This window comes from Danio rerio, chromosome 24, assembly GCF_049306965.1.
Source record: "Danio rerio strain Tuebingen ecotype United States chromosome 24, GRCz12tu, whole genome shotgun sequence".
Classification (NCBI taxonomy): domain Eukaryota; kingdom Metazoa; phylum Chordata; class Actinopteri; order Cypriniformes; family Danionidae; genus Danio; species Danio rerio.
In genome coordinates, this window is record NC_133199.1 from 46190001 (window position 1) to 46205113 (window position 15113).

General features: G+C 43.8%; 1 protein-coding gene across 2 annotated transcripts in view; it reads left to right on the top strand.

The window, feature by feature from the left end:
- The window catches only part of serpinb1l3 (serpin peptidase inhibitor, clade B (ovalbumin), member 1, like 3), a 9774-nt gene extending 956 nt beyond the window's left edge, over positions 1-8818 (top strand). Inside the window, exons 1-7 of one of the 2 annotated variants that reach the window (XM_005174205.5) lie at positions 545-585; positions 1098-1266; positions 4084-4224; positions 4307-4424; positions 4570-4712; positions 5997-6164; positions 8363-8818. In XM_005174205.5, coding sequence (XP_005174262.2) covers positions 1099-1266; positions 4084-4224; positions 4307-4424; positions 4570-4712; positions 5997-6164; positions 8363-8767 — 1143 coding nt within the window. In that variant the 5' untranslated portion in view covers positions 545-585; position 1098 and the 3' untranslated portion in view covers positions 8768-8818. Of the gene's footprint in view, positions 1-544; positions 586-1097; positions 1267-4083; positions 4225-4306; positions 4425-4569; positions 4713-5996; positions 6165-8362 lie in introns of those variants that run through there. The other variant, NM_199936.1, reaches the window with a different exon arrangement.
- Positions 8819-15113: the final 6295 nt, after the last annotated feature.

A 15113-nucleotide genomic window follows, 5' to 3' on the forward strand; every position in this document is an offset into this window, starting at 1 on the left:
TCTCTAATTCTAAATAATGAAGTGTTGGATCTGTCTGAGCTGCTCTCACAGAATCCAGCCCGAGACTCTGTGGAGCAGGGGTCACCAAACTTGTTCCTGGAGGGCCGGTGTCCTGCTCCAACCCTAATCAAACACACCTGAACAAGCTAATCAAAGTCTTACTAGATATACTTAAAACATCCAGGCAGGTGTGTTGAGGCAGGTTGGAGCTAAACCCTGCAGGGACACCGGCCCTCCAGGACCAGGATTGGTGACCCCTGCTGTGGAGGGTCAACATGAGGGACACCAGACTCATCTCACTGCCAAACTCAAAGAGAGATCTGGAAACCTGATGTTCTGATGTTCTGCTCACCCTGTGGACAACAGCCGGTGTCCTGATGAAGTGTGTGTGAGAATTCTGTCACTGATAGAGTAAACTCACTCACACACACACGCGCGCGCAAGTGTGTGTCTGTGAGAGGGAGTTTGCTTGCTCGTGCTTATGTGTGTGCGCGTGTGTGAGGGTGTGTCTGCTCATATAACCCGGTGTCTCCGGCTTCACACCGCCTGCGGGACTCCTCCGACTGAAGACTCGTGTAGCAGCAGGTCAGTGAGTCACTCTATTGATTCCGGTCATTACTGAAATATTAATTAAGCAAATCATTTCGAGTATTCCTCATTAACGGGAACACGCCGCTGTTAACAGGAGACGCGCTGAAATAGTCACGCTAGGGTGCTCCAGTAGACCTTTATGGCGTTTTCGGCGTGTCTTGTCCTCATTAATAAACACTTTGGTCATTTAAACGCACTTTTTAGGAAACATGCGATGTTACTTTTCGGCTTGACGTGTTTTAACGCATCATGACGTTTTGCGCTAGTTTGGCCAATCAGGAGCGTTTGCGCTGGTCGTTTATCCAATGAGCGGTGAGAGCGAAGCGGCGCTGAGATCGAGGAAGTGAAAAGCGATGAAGCTGAAGGAAGAGTTTACCGGAGAAACAGCGCGGGAATATCAGAGATGACCGAGTTTATATACGCTAAAGCTGCTCGTCCAGCGTTCTGTCTTGTCATATATATATGTGTGTGTGTGTGTGTGTGTGTTCGTGTGTGTTTGTTTTCAGAATGGAGCCTCTGTCCGCCGCGCATGCGCGCTTCTGCCTCAGCCTCTTCCAGAAGATCAGCGATGGAGATAGTTCGCAGAATGTGTTTTTCTCCCCGCTCAGCATCTCTGCGGCGCTCTCGATGCTTTCCCTCGGAGCTGCTGGAAACACCAAAGATCAGATGTCTCAGGTGAGTGTGTAAGTTACTGTGTTAAACTACACCTGCAGGACAGGTGCGCGCGCTGCTGGTCACGTGACCGCCGTTTGCTTAGGTGTGTCTGTCTGAACTTCGACATTAGTGATGATGAAGATGAAGAAGGCTGTAAAAGAGCTGCTGATTCTCCACCTGTGGACAGGTGTGTGTGTGTGTGTGTGTGTGTGTGTGTGTGTGTGTGTGTGTTCAGCGCAGAGCTGTAAAGTGTTGAGCAATGCTGTTATCGGCTCAGGCTGTGGATCATTAAGCAGACCTGCAGATCAACTCTTAACACATGAGCTGATTTAGTTTGATGATGTTGATCTTGTCGACAGGTAAACTGAGTAATGTCCGTCTGTGAGCTGAACACACACACTTCTGTTCAGGGTTTCTCTCCGCTCCTCTTTACAGCACATTATAAGCACAGCGGTGTGCCGAGAGCTCGCTATTACCGACAGCAGTGCTGCAGCAGCAGCTGATGTGAACATGTCAGTAACCCAGAGGAGTGAGCCGCCGTGGTGCAGGACAGACAGCTGTAGATCAGCGTGAGGAGACTCCTCCACACATCACACTGACTCCTCTGATGGACTAACTCGACACTGTTACTGCTGTTCTGTTATGTTCTTTACCCGTTTCCCATCTGCAGCTAAAGCTCGGCAGCAGTATAGAGCATGACAGCACAGAGCTGATGAACACCGGCGGGAACACCTCCACATCTCTGAACACACACTCCCTGTACTCCTTCAGTAGAGACAGCCCTGAGCACAGACGTGATGCGCTCATCACCACTAACCCTCATCAAGAGGAGCCCTGAGCATGAGGAGGCAGGCTGGGGTTAAAGGAGCTGATTAATCAGTTGTGGAGACCTCAGGGGTCTAAAACCATCACTCCATCTCTGAGACACACACACACACACACACACACACACACGCACAGTAAGAATGTAATGCTGAACTGTCCCTCATCAGTAGACACACACAGAATCTGTGCGGTCAGGAATCAGCAGATCTCTCTTTATTTCCTTGTGTAAATGTGTGTGAATTCATATTCACTCATTTTTTAAATGATCAATTATTAATATTGACTAATATGAAAATGCTGAAGTGATTTATTTACAGTACAGATTGTAAAGTCAGATCTTCGCTCATTTATTCATTCATTTTCTTGTCGGCTTAGTCCCTTTATTAATCTGGGGTCGCCACAGCGGAATCAACCACCAACTTATCCAGCATGTCTTTTACCCAGTGGATGCCCTTCCAGCTGCAACCCATCTCTGGGAAACACTCACACACTCATTTATACACACACACACACACACACACACACACATACAGTACAAACAATCCGCATGTGTTTGGACTGTGGGGGAAACCGGAGCACCTGAAGGAAGCCCATGTGAACGCAGGGAGAACATGCAAACTCCACACAGAAACAGAAACTGACCCAGCCGAGGCTTGAATCAGCGACCTTCTTGCGACAGCACTACCTACTGCGCCACCGTGTCGCCCCGTCTTCTGTCTTCTGGTAGATCTGTTATATGAGACTCTCTTTGTTTAGCTAGTAAGTGGATATAATTGGATTTGCATTGTAAACATTGAATCCAGGTAAAAGCTGTTATTATTTACTCCGTATATTAAGCTTTTAGTTAAATACTCCTAAAGTTATTCCACATAAATCTGCAGATGTTTTACAAAGTTCTTCTCAGAATAGCAAAAGACGTCTGCAGATTGTGTCTGGGCCTGCTGATCAGATAAACATGTGCATCATCAGCATAAGGAGGACAGCGAGCCGCCAAACACCGCTGATGCCTGAGCAAGCGCACGCTTCAGTAGAGCAGAAGAGGATCAATACGGTCTTCATCCAGCAGACACATGTGGAGTCACCCAGCATCAGCTCAGCCCACCGTCTACAACCTCCATCAGTGCTTCATGTCTGATCACATCAGATACAGCCGTCAAACAACTGAGACCCGGATCACATCTTTACCAGAACCGACGGGCAGGAACACATCCGGAACCGGCTCAGAGCTGCTCCTGAACCCTGATCAGATACAACAGCTCCACTCAAACAGACAGATCAGCTGTTCAACCAGTGTAGAAGTCCTGACAGGGCTTAATGACAGCTCTTTACCTCAGGCCAGTCTACATGTGAAGGTGCTGTGTGTTGCCGATCAGTTGCTGGAACATTTGCATCTGGAGGTGGAGTGTGTGTGAAGTCCATCAGAGTGTGTGTGTGGAGTCCACCAGAGTGTGTGGAGTCCATCAGAGTGTGTGTGGAGTCCACCAGAGTGTGTGTGTGGAGTCCACCAGAGTGTGTGTGTGGAGTCCACCAGAGTGTGTGTGGAGTCCATCAGAGTGTGTGTGGAGTCCACCAGAGTGTGTGTGTGGAGTCCACCAGAGTGTGTGTGGAGTCCACCAGAGTGTGTGTGGAGTCCACCAGAGTGTGTGTGTGGAGTCCACCAGAGTGTGTGTGTGGAGTCCACCAGAGTGTGTGTGTGGAGTCCACCAGAGTGTGTGTGTGGAGTCCACCAGAGTGTGTGTGTGGAGTCCACCAGAGTGTGTGTGGAGTCCACCAGAGTGTGTGTGGAGTCCACCAGAGTGTGTGTGTGGAGTCCATCAGAGTGTGTGTGGAGTCCACCAGAGTGTGTGTGTGGAGTCCACCAGAGTGTGTGTGTGGAGTCCACCAGAGTGTGTGTGGAGTCCACCAGTGTGTGTGTGTGGAGTCTATCACAGTGTCCATCACTCCTCATTTTGTGTGTCAGATGAAGCGTTTCCTCCATCGCTGTCCTTGACTCTGTTGTTCTGTTTTCTGCAGACGCTGCACTTTGATGGAGCCGAAAGCCAGATCCACGCCGGCTTCACGAAGCTACTGACCGAAATGAACAGAGCCGGAGCGCCGCACACACTGAGCCTCGCCAGCCGGCTGTACGGAGAGCAGTCCTGCCGCTTCCAGGAGGTGTGTGTATCCTAACACTAACACTAACCCGCAGCTGATGCAGAACTGAGCTGCAGCTCTCTCTGTTCTCTCTGTGTTCCAGACGTTTCTGTCGGACACGCGGCGTCTGTACGGGGCGGAGCTGCAGCCACTGGACTTCATCAGTCAGCCGGAAGCGTCACGGGGGATCATCAACCGCTGGGTGGAGCAGCAGACGCACGGTGGGACACACAGCTAATGATGAACCCTGCACTGTGTGTGTGTGTGTGTGTGTGTAGGTTTTTTTATAACACACAGTGTGAGTGATAATAAACCCTGTGCTGACTGTGTGTGTGTGTGTGTGTGTGTGTGTGTGTGTGTCCACAGAGAAAATCCGGGATCTGCTGGCGGAGGGCAGTGTGGACTCTCTGAGCCGGCTGGTTCTGGTCAACGCTGTTTACTTCAAGAGCAGCTGGGAGAGGAAATTCCTGGAGGAGCACACACACGAGCAGCAGTTCCGGACCAGCAGAGTGAGGAGAGAGAGAGAGAGAGAGAGAGTGTGTGTGTGTGTGTGTGTGTGTGTGTGTGTGTGTGTGTGTGTGTGTGTGTGTGTGTGTGTGTGTGTAAGGCCTGGTTTATACTTCTGCATCAAGTGACCGGCGTAACCCATGGCGCATGTAACGCGCGCAGCTGTGCATTTATACTTCTGCTGCTGTCTCTGTCGGTCTGCATTAACACTTCTGAAACACTAGTGGGCAGTGAGGTGTAAATGTTCCTCTGTGTCGAGTTTCTTCGCTGTTGTTTTGCTTTTCCTGAACACTTCCGGGATGTATAAGTGGCTCAAACTCGCTCATGTTGTGGCAGGAACCGGCGGACGTGCAACAACTTTAACTTTGAGGTAAACACAAAACAAAACTTTCCATCCGGAGCTCCTTCACGGGACTCCACACTTGTAAACAATCGCTCGCGCCATTCGCGCGGCTCTCGGTCCCGCCCAGACTCGTCAGCGCTACCAAGCCGACCAATCACTGAGCTTTCGCTACGCGTTGTTGCGACGTGTAGTTAAATTTTTTTGAGAGGTGCACGTCAGCGACGGCGAAGGGCTATGCGTCAGCGCCGAAGCATACGCATGCGCTTGATGCAGAAGTATAAATCAGCCTTAAGGACGCGCTCACATTAGCTACAGTTGTCTTGAACCGTGCCTCAGGGTGCTCGTCCCCCCTCCCCTCTCCCCCTCGGCTGCACTCACACTGCATGTTGTCCTCACGGGCTCTGAGCACGCTTCCATCATGGATGATGCTCTGGCCAGTGTAACAGAAGAGAAGCGCTCTCGTCAGCGCAGTGGACGCTGCTGCAGTTTTGTGCATTTGTCTTGTTTCAGTGGTCTGGGCTGCAGTGACAGTCAGATCTCCTGCTGAACAGATGCAGCAGTGCTGACGCTCATTATCAGTCATGATGAGGAGGTGTGCTGAAGGTGCAGTGAGGGGTTTGTGTCTTTAATTAACAACGACCGTTTGCGATCCTTCAACAGTAAGATTAATAAATTCAGATCAAACAGTCCCCAAAAGTGATGTGTCCTCAGTGTGAGCCCGATTCAGAGCACTCTCACTTCTCAAACGAACCGGGAAGCGCACCTGGGCCCTGTTTGGATAGCCTGGTGTGTGTGTGTGTGTGTGTTTTTGTGTGTGTGTTTTTGTGTGTGTGTGTTTGTGTGTGTGTGTGTGTGTGTTTTTGTGTGTTTTTGTGTGTGTGTTTTTGTGTGTGTGTGTGTGCGTGTGCGTGTGCACTAATGCTGTTGTGTTACTGTTGTCCAGAATGAGTCTAAGCCGGTGCAGATGATGTTCCAGAAGGGCCGGTTTCCTCTGGCCTTCATCCCGGATGTGAACTGTCAGATTCTGGAGCTTCCGTATGCTGGGAAGGAGCTGAGCATGCTGGTGCTGCTGCCTAACGCCATGGAGGATGATGGCACCGGGCTGGAGAAGGTGTGTGTGTGTGTGTGTGTGTGTGTGTGTGTGTGTGTCCACACACTGAAGCCGTTGTTGGCCAGTTAGTGATCAGTGAAGCACTATTAGTGAGCGTGAGCAGCTGTATAAATGTTTATTGAGATTAATAATTGTCCGTCAGCTGTAATCAAAACAGACGCCAGTCCAGTATTAGCATCTCAATCTAGTCTCCAGACACTGCCCTGACTGAGACTGGATCAGCCACAGCCCTTGGCGAGGGCCGGAGGACCGGCTTTCTTTTTTCTAATGATTGGAAATACTCCAACTGTTCTGACTACACCAATAATTCCCCTTCTGAAAGGCACACAGTCTCCATCACTTCTCCAGGTAGGGTTAGGGTTATGAGGCGTCCGCTGCATAAAACATATGCTGGATAAGTTGGCGGTTCATTCTGCTGTGGCGGCCTCTGATGAATAAAAGGACTAAGCTGAAGAGAAAATGAATGAAAGAAAGACCATCACCTGCTGCTGAACCTGGCGATAACTGAATGACTTGTGTTCCCTGCAGCTCCACACACTCAACAGGCCTTCTCCATCCAGCTGCTCATCCACCATTACCCCATGCAGTACTGTAATGACCCATTTCCACTGAGTGGTACGGTCGGTTCAGTTTGGTACGCTTTTATGGCCGTTTCCGTCAAAAGGCGTACTGAACCGTACTACTTTTGTGGCAGCCTTTCGAAAGGGTACCAAACACGAGAAAGGGTACCAAAAGGCGGAGCTAGACGCGCAGCTGAACACTATTGGTTTACAGAGAAACGTCATTTACTTACGCAATAAGCCAGAATGTAAACAAAAAAACCCGCCATGTTTAAAATACACAGCGAGAGATTACAGCGGAATTATATATACACATAATACCGAGCCATGGTCGATCTGGCTCAAACAAACCTTGTCCTTAACTTGATGAACGGCCACAAAGCCATGGAGTACAGCAGATTTACCCTGTGCCTCGCTGTTTTCTATGAGCCAGTCTGAAGCGGAAGGGGTTTCGCTTTCTTGCTTGCGCTCGTCGCACATCTGTATCTGAAATAACACTCTTCTGGAGCTGATAAAACCTGAAACCTTTCAAAACCTGATCCAGTTAGACACTGACGAACGTGAGAGTGAACCGCGAAAAAAAGGAGAAGCCGGGAAAAAGAAGCGCATTACTTCTACAGCAAACGTGAACACACTGCCATAACACACACACTGATCATCACCGTCTGGACTAATATGAACTGAGAATGATGGAGTGACTCTCTAACAGAGGCTACACTGCTGCTGAGGATTACACACACCGATGAGAGGGTTTCGTTGACTGTGGGCTATATTTTGTGTTGTTTTGAACCCAAATAAGCACGAAATGTCTGCTGTGTGTAGTTTATCTGTAGATGGTAACATATCGAGGACTGTAAGGGGCTGTGTGTGTTCATATATGTTCATTTATTTATTGAAAATAATTGCAGATGTTACAGTAGGCTATTTCACAGTCATTGATCTGCAGTCATAATCAACTCATCTTCATAGAATAGTTAGTATTAAACATTTATACAGAAGCATTAATATGTATAAAGCATCTGCTTTGTGAGAAGTGCTGCTCATATGAAATGTGAGCGACCCGTACAGCTTTACTCTAGACATTTCCTCCAGTGAGAATGATGCGACTGAAACTTTGTCCTACACCAAAGCCTGATAAAGGTGACCCGAACTGCTCTTCAGTGAGAGCCCATCTAACCTTTTCATTCACTGGTCCTCACTGGTGGAGTGATCTCCCCATTCCCACACAGACGACAGATTCACTGGTATCCAGAACACCACAACTAAACGCCGCAGCATCTGTACTGAGATCACCTGAACCCTGTTGAATAACCCCCCCTCCCCCCCCCCCCCCACACACACACACACTTCACCACACACACACACACACACTTCACCACACACCAACCCTAATTCTGTAAAGTCCGAGCGTGCCTCTCTCAGGCTGGTTAGTTTGTAAAGCGAGCTGTTCCCGTGTGTGCTGCCTCTTCTTGATAAATCATGGTGGAAGTCCTCCTCCATTGTTTGTCGATTTAGACTAAAGTGTCTGTTTATATGTAATGTGTGTGTGTGTGTGTGTGTGTGTGTGTGTGTTCTGCTGATAAACACCACTGTGTGTGCAGAGCATATGTGTTGATTAATAAACTGTCCTGTGTGCAGCTGGAGCGTGCGCTGACCCTGGAGACGCTGACGGACTGGACGCGGTCAGACATGATGGATGTGTTGGAGGTGGAGGTGTCTCTGCCGCGGCTGCGGGTGGAGGAGCGACTGGAACTGAAGCCGCTGCTGGTGGAGCTGGGCATGCCGGACGCCTTCGACCCGCAGCGGGCAGATTTCAGCGGAGTATGTGCGGGCGGAGAGCTGCTGCTGTCCACGGTGGTGCACCAGTCCTTCCTGGAGGTGAACGAGGAGGGCACGGAGGCGGCGGCGGCCACGGCGGCGGTGATGATGACCCGCTGCCTGATGCGGGCTGAGCGCTTCTGTGCTGACCACCCATTCCTGATGCTCATCCGACACAACCCGACCGGCAGTCTGCTGTTCTACGGCCGCGTCTGCAATCCCTGAGTGCTGTTAAAACACTGCAGTCCCCGAGCGCTAATAAAACACTCCAGTGAAGCTCTGTGTCGCTCTGTTCTGTCAGTGTGTCATCCTCATATTTCAACATGCCAAAGCAAAATAAGCCATGAAAAGCACATCTAATGTCCGTCTGTGACTGAGCGCTAAGCAGACCCAGAGTTCTCCAGTCCCTCTCATTCTGTGTCCTCGGTGCAGGTCATCAGTCTGTGTGTGTGTGTGTGTGTGTGTGTGTGTGTGTGCGTGTGTGTGTGTGTTGGAGCTCAGCTGTAGTCTGCAGTGTGTATGTGTGTGTGTGTGAGGTCGCTCAGCTGTAGTTTGAGCACAAACACACACACAGTGGATTGAATGTAATTAAGATGAAACTCTGAGTGAATTGTCCTGTTTTCTTCTGGCCAGTTTATTTTGATCGTTTATATTACAGCCTCGCTAGATCCTTCTCAAACCCATGAAGCTGATCTGACCTCATTTATTCCTGAATCTGGATGTCTGTCTCTGCGCAGGAAAGTCTTTAACAGAGAGTCTAACTTAATCCTCACTTACATTTTAAACCGGTTTTCATTTTCACAACTTTTTTCACTAGAGAAACAACGAAGATATCACATAGCAATTTATTATCCTGATCGTGAGTTAGCTATTACCGTCATTAACATTATTATTACTATAGAGTCATTTCTTAAATTTAATAATGACTGATGAATTATCTATGTCTGCAGATGCGATTGTAAGGCACTCCACTAAACCAGCTATACTTATCATAAACGGTAACCCCACAGAAATATTCGTCATCAATAATAACAGTTGTCAAGTTATTCTACACAATATACAGATTGCAATAATGAAAAAATACGAACAAAATACTAAAACACAAGCGAAATATAAAGGTGTTAAACTGGCCGACAGCACACTCAGCTGAGGACAAACGGGATTGGTGGAAAAACACGAATACTAATGAGTGATTCGCATCCGCTCTATTCTCTAATAAAACGCGATTTTAGGGTTTTATAAGTTTTAATATGATGATTGAAGGATGAAAACACAACCTAGACATCAGTTACTCAAATTCTGAATGACAATATACAAATAAGAGCAAAACAAACAAACAAATGTTCATGGGAAAACTCACCATGATCGAGAACGCTGCCTCTCTACACCTGCTCATTGCTCTGACTCTCTTTTTCTGACGAGGTGACAATTCTAGAAGTCATTTATGGTTTGTAGAATGTTGTCCTAGTTCATGAACAGTCTTATGCTGAATTCAGACAGCAGCATGTTCACAGTAGTCATATCTCAAGTGTTTTCACATTGCATGTCTATCTGGACCATGGTTTAACAGCTGCTGTTTGTACTCTGCTAGATGAAATGACGACAGTGAACTTCACATTACATGACTTTACAATAGGAAGAATAGCTCACAACATCTTGTGCAACAGTACTCTGAGTGGTGTTATAATCAGTGTAGCACCACAGTAGCCACATTCAGCACTGGTCTGATGCTCCGGGCCACTCTTACACAATTAATTGCAGCAACCAAAATAAGCATGAAATGACTGTAAAACACATACAATTTAAATAGCATTGACAATGAAACTAACGTATAAGTTAAAAGCATTATCCTTGGCCTGGTTATTAACCTGCTCTGGAGCTCAGGCTAGCTGAAGAGAATAAACCTCCATTATAAGCTTAATTTTGCCTGCTTTCAGGCAACTGAATCAAAGTTTATCTCAGCCAAAGTAACCTTTAAAACTTGACTCATTATTTTATTTTAGTGTAATATCCGTCAGAGCAGATCAGTGCTCAATACCAACTAAATTTGAATATCTAATTTCATACAATAGCATTTTAACAGTGCTCAATGATGTTTGTACATCATTTTAGATTGTAAGGAGATGTTTTATTATTTCTGGTGACATAACCACACAATCACCTCCAATAATACATTTCGTAATCAACTAGTAAAAAACAAGTTAACATACAATATGAATTGTGAGGCGATTATAAGGGACTCCACAAAATCAGCTCTACTCCTCAAAAACGGTAACCCCATAAAAACATTGTTTATTAGTAATGACAGTTTTTATGTTCAAGACTTTTTCTTCATAATATACAGATTAAAATACCGAAAAATGAAAACAAAATATAAAAAAAACAACAGAGATATAAGTTATTTAAATTGACCTACAGCACACTCAACAGGGAACAAACATGATTGGTGCAAAACCACGAATAATAATGAGTCATTTGCCTATGCTCTATTGTCTAATAAAACTCAATTTTAAAGGGCTTTATAAGCTTAAATATGATAATCAAAGTATGGGAAACCAACCTAGACATCAGATAATCAAATTCTTAATGAAAATATGCAAACAAGAACAAAGAAAAACAAACAAACAAACAAATGGTCATGAGAACACTCACCGCTGCCGAAATGCTGTGTCTCAACACCTGGTCAAGGTCTAGACTCTCCTGTTTTTCAGGGTAATGCTCTCAAAGGTTGTCCTTAATGAGGAAGATGTCTGCTTGGTTCTTGCAGTGCCTTAGGGGAGATGTCTGGTAGAAGAATGATATATCTACAGAGATATATCCACCAGACTGATCCTCGACCTGGCCTCTTAAATATCTTTATTTCTAGTAATAAGTTAGAGGTCAGGATTATCTCTTTGAATGCTTCTAGTCACATTTGAACAAGTTCTTTGATCATCTTGGAATTAAATAACTCCATGAATGTTGACTAGAAGTATTCTGGAGCAAATCAGCAGGGAGTAAGGAGAAAGCAATGACCAGTTTATGGCCAACTTTTACTCCTGAGTCTACCTGTTAGATTCAACTGATTTGGGCAAGGGCTCTCCTGTGCCCTGGAGATATCTGGGGTCCTGGGGAGCCTGGTCTCTGGATTAGCCAGAGTAGGCCTCATAGAGAAACATCTTCAGACTCTTCTCGGGTGGCCTGGGCAACCTTGCGGTGTTAACAAAAGGTCACTTGGGGGAGTGGTAAGTATTCAGCCCCCCTGGGTCCACTTGGACAGCACGCAGGGAAGGTGGCCGGGGGCGAACAGGCCTTAAATGAAGCCCAGTCTTCTATTGGTGATTAGCACCTCCACACAACAGCACATTGTGCATCAACACCACCTACACCAGTCATTTGAGAACTTTTCAAAAAGTCATCAATTCAAACATGAGATTTACTGAGAATTTGTAACCCCAAAGTTTACTAGGAATAAGTTTCAGGAGTAAGACTAGTACGTTCATAGGGACACTCTAAAACGCCAAATCTCAAATTTATAACCCTACAACTTTTCAGAATGACCAGATTTTCCCTTTCTTTAACATCCATTATTTCTATGGGAAGATTTAAAATATTTATTCTAAAACTTAAAACCCAGAACTTTTCAGGAAAAAAAAACCCTACATGCCTTCTCCAGAACATCTGTAGTGTACATGGCTGGTTTCAAAAATAAGATCTTCTCTAACTCCTAGAACATCTAACCCCAGAACCTCAGTGAAAGTAACCACACTTCTTTTACAATATCTCCATTTCATGGGAATATTGGAACCTCTTCACCTATAAATATTTCAACTTTACCAGTTCCAGTTTCCTCTTCACAAATCTCAAATTTAAAAGAAAACATCAAGTATAGAGAATTTCTTTTGGTATTGAGAATCTTTTCAAAAACAAATCCTCACTTTAAGGCTCTCACTTAAACAATGAAAATCACAGTTTGGTTGTATTGTGAATTTTTTTTTCTCTCTCCACATAGCGTGATTGAAGACGTTCACAACTACACAAAATAGCATAGACCAGTGGTTCTCAAACTTTTTTTTACCAAGAACCACCTTAGAAAAAAATTGTTCAAGTACCACCATAATGACCAGTTTTTAAAAAAATAACGTTGTAGGCCTAATTAAGCTGTGCACAGATTAAAAACTAGGCAGGTTAAGTCCTGTCATTCAGAAAATGTATTTTCAGTCACATTTTAAGTAGTCTGAACATTAACTGTTCTTGCAGATAAAAAACATTTAAATTGAAATGTGATTTTAAAAGTTCATAAAGTCACTGTTCTTAAAGTAAAGAAAATTGCTGTACTTGAATGTAAAGTGTTCATAGTAGCCTATTTATCAAAAGCTGGAAATGTTGCTTGGACCTCATAAATATTGGCTATATGTCATACCTACACTTTGACAAATCTTGATTTCTGACATATGTTTAATGTACTTATGACGGGGTATAAATACAGGCACAGCCTAATGAAAATCAAGGAATTAAGCACTTTTTCCAGCACCTATTTTTTATTTTCAAGACTTAAATGCTATCTATTTAACACCTAAAATGTATTCTCATCAACTTATTAAACATTCCATAGTAATTGATACAAATAAAAACATTAATAATAATAATAATAATAATTATTATTATTATTATTAATCATATATCATAAAAATATGGTTAGTCTTTTTTTGTACTAAAGTAAAAACTATTACACTGCTAAAATAACACAAATTTTAGTAAATACTAATATTAGGTAAAAGTACAAAGTACTCTTTTAAAAAGTACTAGTTGGTTACTTTTGAAAAAAAATAATCAGATTTTCATTAAGAAATTACCTAAGTTTAAACCTGATTGAATGGTATAATTGCTTAAATCCCAAAGCTACATGTTTAGGAATTTGCACTAACAAAGGAAGTTTTTTTTGTTTTTTTCCCTTTCATGAGTTAATCTTTTTCAATAGCACTGGCAAAACTACCACTATCTTTAAGGCCATAAAGACACTTTGCCCATTTTTAAACCATGTTCAAGCTTTGAAAGTTTTAAAGTATATGATGAAAAGATTTAAATTTGGCCTTTTATTTACATATTTTACACTATTTTTCTTTACAATATGGCAATTTTGTTTCTTAAACAGCTGTACATCACATGTAGATTTTATTTTACACTTGCTCTTAAACTAAAATACAAACTTTACAAAAATTCAAGTACACTATCAGTAAAACAAAAACCAAATGACTTGAGGTATTTGAAATGACAATACATTTATCAAAGCGGTGCTTTAAGAGTTATTGTTTATTTGTTAATTAACAATAAGACTCTTAAAGCACTAACAATGGATTGCTTTGACCTGTAATGCTTTAAGACCGATCAGAATACAGCTAAATGTAGAAATCGCAAATGCCTCATGAAACATTTCCAGCACAATTCTTGTCGTAAAGAACTAAAGATTCACCTTTGCTAAGTTTCACTTCACAATACAGCCAAATAAGACCATTAGCATTGTCATCGATCATGCATCAATCTAATTGTAAATACTTGATAACTTTTGACAATTTAGTCAAGGAACAAAGATAAATGTCTACTTTAACAGTGAACAGATCGTTATGGTATACAATCTGAGCACATACGCGATCATGAGGTCTTGCAGTTCACTTGAAAAAAGCCTATATAAAAGCTTGCATACCAGTTTTAGCTTTTTTTTTTGTGTGTACATGAATGAGCTTGTTAAAATAAAGCACTCGCCACATTTAAAGAAATTAGTAATTGTGCAATACCTCCATTCCCACATTGCCATTCATACTGTGTTTAGAGGAGTGACTGGTCAGATGTGAGTCAACTCGCTAAAACATGGATGTAGATCATCAAATGGACAGGAAATATGTCTGCAGTTCAATTACTCTGCTAGACATCTCTATAGTGAACATCCAAGAAGCATTATTTCAACAACACTTATTTATTTTTTTCTGTCTCTGCAACTCAAATCCTCTGTCCCGCCCTTTCGTTTCTCATAAAACTTGACAAGGTCGACTGATTTGCAACTTTTCTTGACATTGCACTAAAACTAAGCATAGCGCTGTGATCTTATGCTACACAAAACGGCCAATGCTGATCACATCGACCTTCTAGTACACATCAAATGATTAAGTGAAAACGGTTTCATTATTTGGTGATTCCTCCGCATACCACTAGTGGTACACGTACCAGTTTGAGAACCACTGGTACAGACAGTACACCTATTTCCAAAATTTATTTGTCAGACAGTACTTCATGTCATTTGCAGTGGTCTCAAAATAAAGTTAACCCTTTGGGAGATTTCTGATGCCTGGTTTAAAATCTGTCCAGAACCTTAACTCAATATGATTTGCCCGGCAGCTGCTTTGAGGTTTATTCACATTAAATCAGCTCTTTGGGCAGCTCAGTGCTCCGGGCATATGGGTTACCTTGGAAATCTTAACGACCTATTCATTCATTGCATAAATTAATTCTAATGTGGAATCTCCCTTATCTGCTTCAGTTTCTTGAACATTCATACAAACTTCTATTATAACTTAAGGCTAAGGATCTTTGAGGA